This window comes from Corvus brachyrhynchos, unplaced genomic scaffold (genome assembly GCF_000691975.1).
Source record: "Corvus brachyrhynchos isolate BGI_N302 unplaced genomic scaffold, ASM69197v1 scaffold72, whole genome shotgun sequence".
Lineage (NCBI taxonomy): Eukaryota > Metazoa > Chordata > Aves > Passeriformes > Corvidae > Corvus > Corvus brachyrhynchos.
In genome coordinates, this window is record NW_008236763.1 from 2,072,522 (window position 1) to 2,074,071 (window position 1,550).

The following is a 1,550-nucleotide window of genomic DNA, read 5'->3' on the forward strand; positions in this document are numbered from 1 at the left end:
GGAGTGATGTTCTTCCGGCGCCCACGGCGGGCTCACGCGGTCGAAGGCGGGCATGGAGCAGATGCTGTCGGGGCGCACGCCCGGCGGGTAGTACTGGTACTCCTCGGGGTACTGCGGCGAGTAGGGCGAGTAATAATCGGGCACCCGGCGGGACACGGGGTAAAACCTGGTGGGGCTGGGGAAGGGGAGAGAGAGGTGAGAGCTGGGCTGGCGGTGGGCAGTGCCCGGGGTCTTGGTGGGCAGGGATAGCCCGAGAGGAGGCTCGGACACCAGGAAAGGTGGATGGATGGCGTTCCTCCTGCCTGGGATTCCATGGGAGCTTTTCCCTCATGGAATTCCTCCCTGGGATCTCATGGTGGCCTCCTCTCCTTGTGTCCCTCCTGCAAGGACACCCTTCCTGTCCTGGCATTCCTCCTCCCAGGGCCTCCCTTCCTGGCGTCTCTCATCCCAGGGACTCCATGGGAGCTCCTCCTCATGGAATTCCTCCTCCCTGGCATCTCATGGTGGCCTCCTCTCCTCGTGTCCCTCCTACGAGGACACTGAGGTGGCTCCAAAGGGCCCTGTGGCGGTTTCCCATCCTGGCCTCCTTCCACCCAGGGACCCCCCCTTTAAAACCCACCCTCCTCAGCTTTTTGGGGTGTCCCACACCCAGCTCAGAGCTGCCATAGGGAGAGAAAGAAGAAAGCAGAGCCAGAAATGAGATTTTCTGGCCCCCAGGAGGGCACAAAGCAGACGAGAAGGGGCAGAACGTTCCCAGAGGGACCAACCCCAGACCAAAGGAGCGTCCTGGAGCACCCCTCACCTGCGCAGCTCCTCGGGGGGCCCGGTGGCGCGGCGGGAGTTCACCCACTGCTGCAGCTGCGTCATGGAGCTCTTGCGCTGGGCCACCTTCTCGGGGTGGGACCTGGGGGTGACACCCCGGCGCTGGGCGCCGCTGTCGCCGTCACCCCCCGCGGGGAAGGCGGTGCTGCCGGGCCGGCTGGGCGAGGGGTACGGCCACCCGTTGGGCTGTGCCGGCCGCTCGGCGCTCGCCGGTCCCCGCGGCCCCTCGGGGTAGGGACTGCCCGGTTCCGAGGGCGGCTCCGGCCCGGCGAGGCCGTTGGCTTTGGCCAGAGGCTCCTTCTTGCCATCCGGCCGCTCCGGCGGCTTCCGCTCCATCTTCTCCGAGCCGCGGCCGTCGCCCTCCCCGCGGGTCTTGGCGTCGGGCTCGGCCTTGGGCTGCTCGCGGTGGGCGGCGTTGCAGTGCTGGTGGTGGTGGTGTTTGCTGGGGGGGATGTTCTCCGAGTCCGGCTTCTCGTGCCTGGGGGGTGCCGAGACACCACGGAGGGGTCACCAACCCCTGGCAGTGCCCCAGGGTGGCCGGCAATGCCCTGGCCCTCCCTGAGCCGTGCGGGGTCACTGCTCCCCCAGCTCCAGAGGGTCCCTCACGGCCCCAAATGTCCCCGGGTGTGGAGCGAGGACAGCGGCGCGTCGCCAGGAGGGCAGGGCAGTGGGGTGGCACTGGGCGCTGACCTCTGAGTCGGGGGGGTCTGCACCCGGGCGGCCTCGCC

At 68.6% G+C, this 1,550-nt stretch overlaps 1 protein-coding gene across 1 annotated transcript in view; it reads right to left on the reverse strand.

Annotated features, from left to right (window-relative positions):
• Window positions 1-1,550, reverse strand: part of PLEKHA6 (pleckstrin homology domain containing A6) — a 25,322-nt gene that overhangs the window by 13,257 nt on the left and 10,515 nt on the right. The window contains exons 5-7 of the mRNA XM_017727158.1: window positions 1,513-1,544; window positions 803-1,300; window positions 7-175 (exon numbers count right to left, since the gene is read on the reverse strand). Coding sequence (XP_017582647.1) covers window positions 7-175; window positions 803-1,300; window positions 1,513-1,544 — 699 coding nt within the window. The remainder of the gene's footprint in view (window positions 1-6; window positions 176-802; window positions 1,301-1,512; window positions 1,545-1,550) is intronic.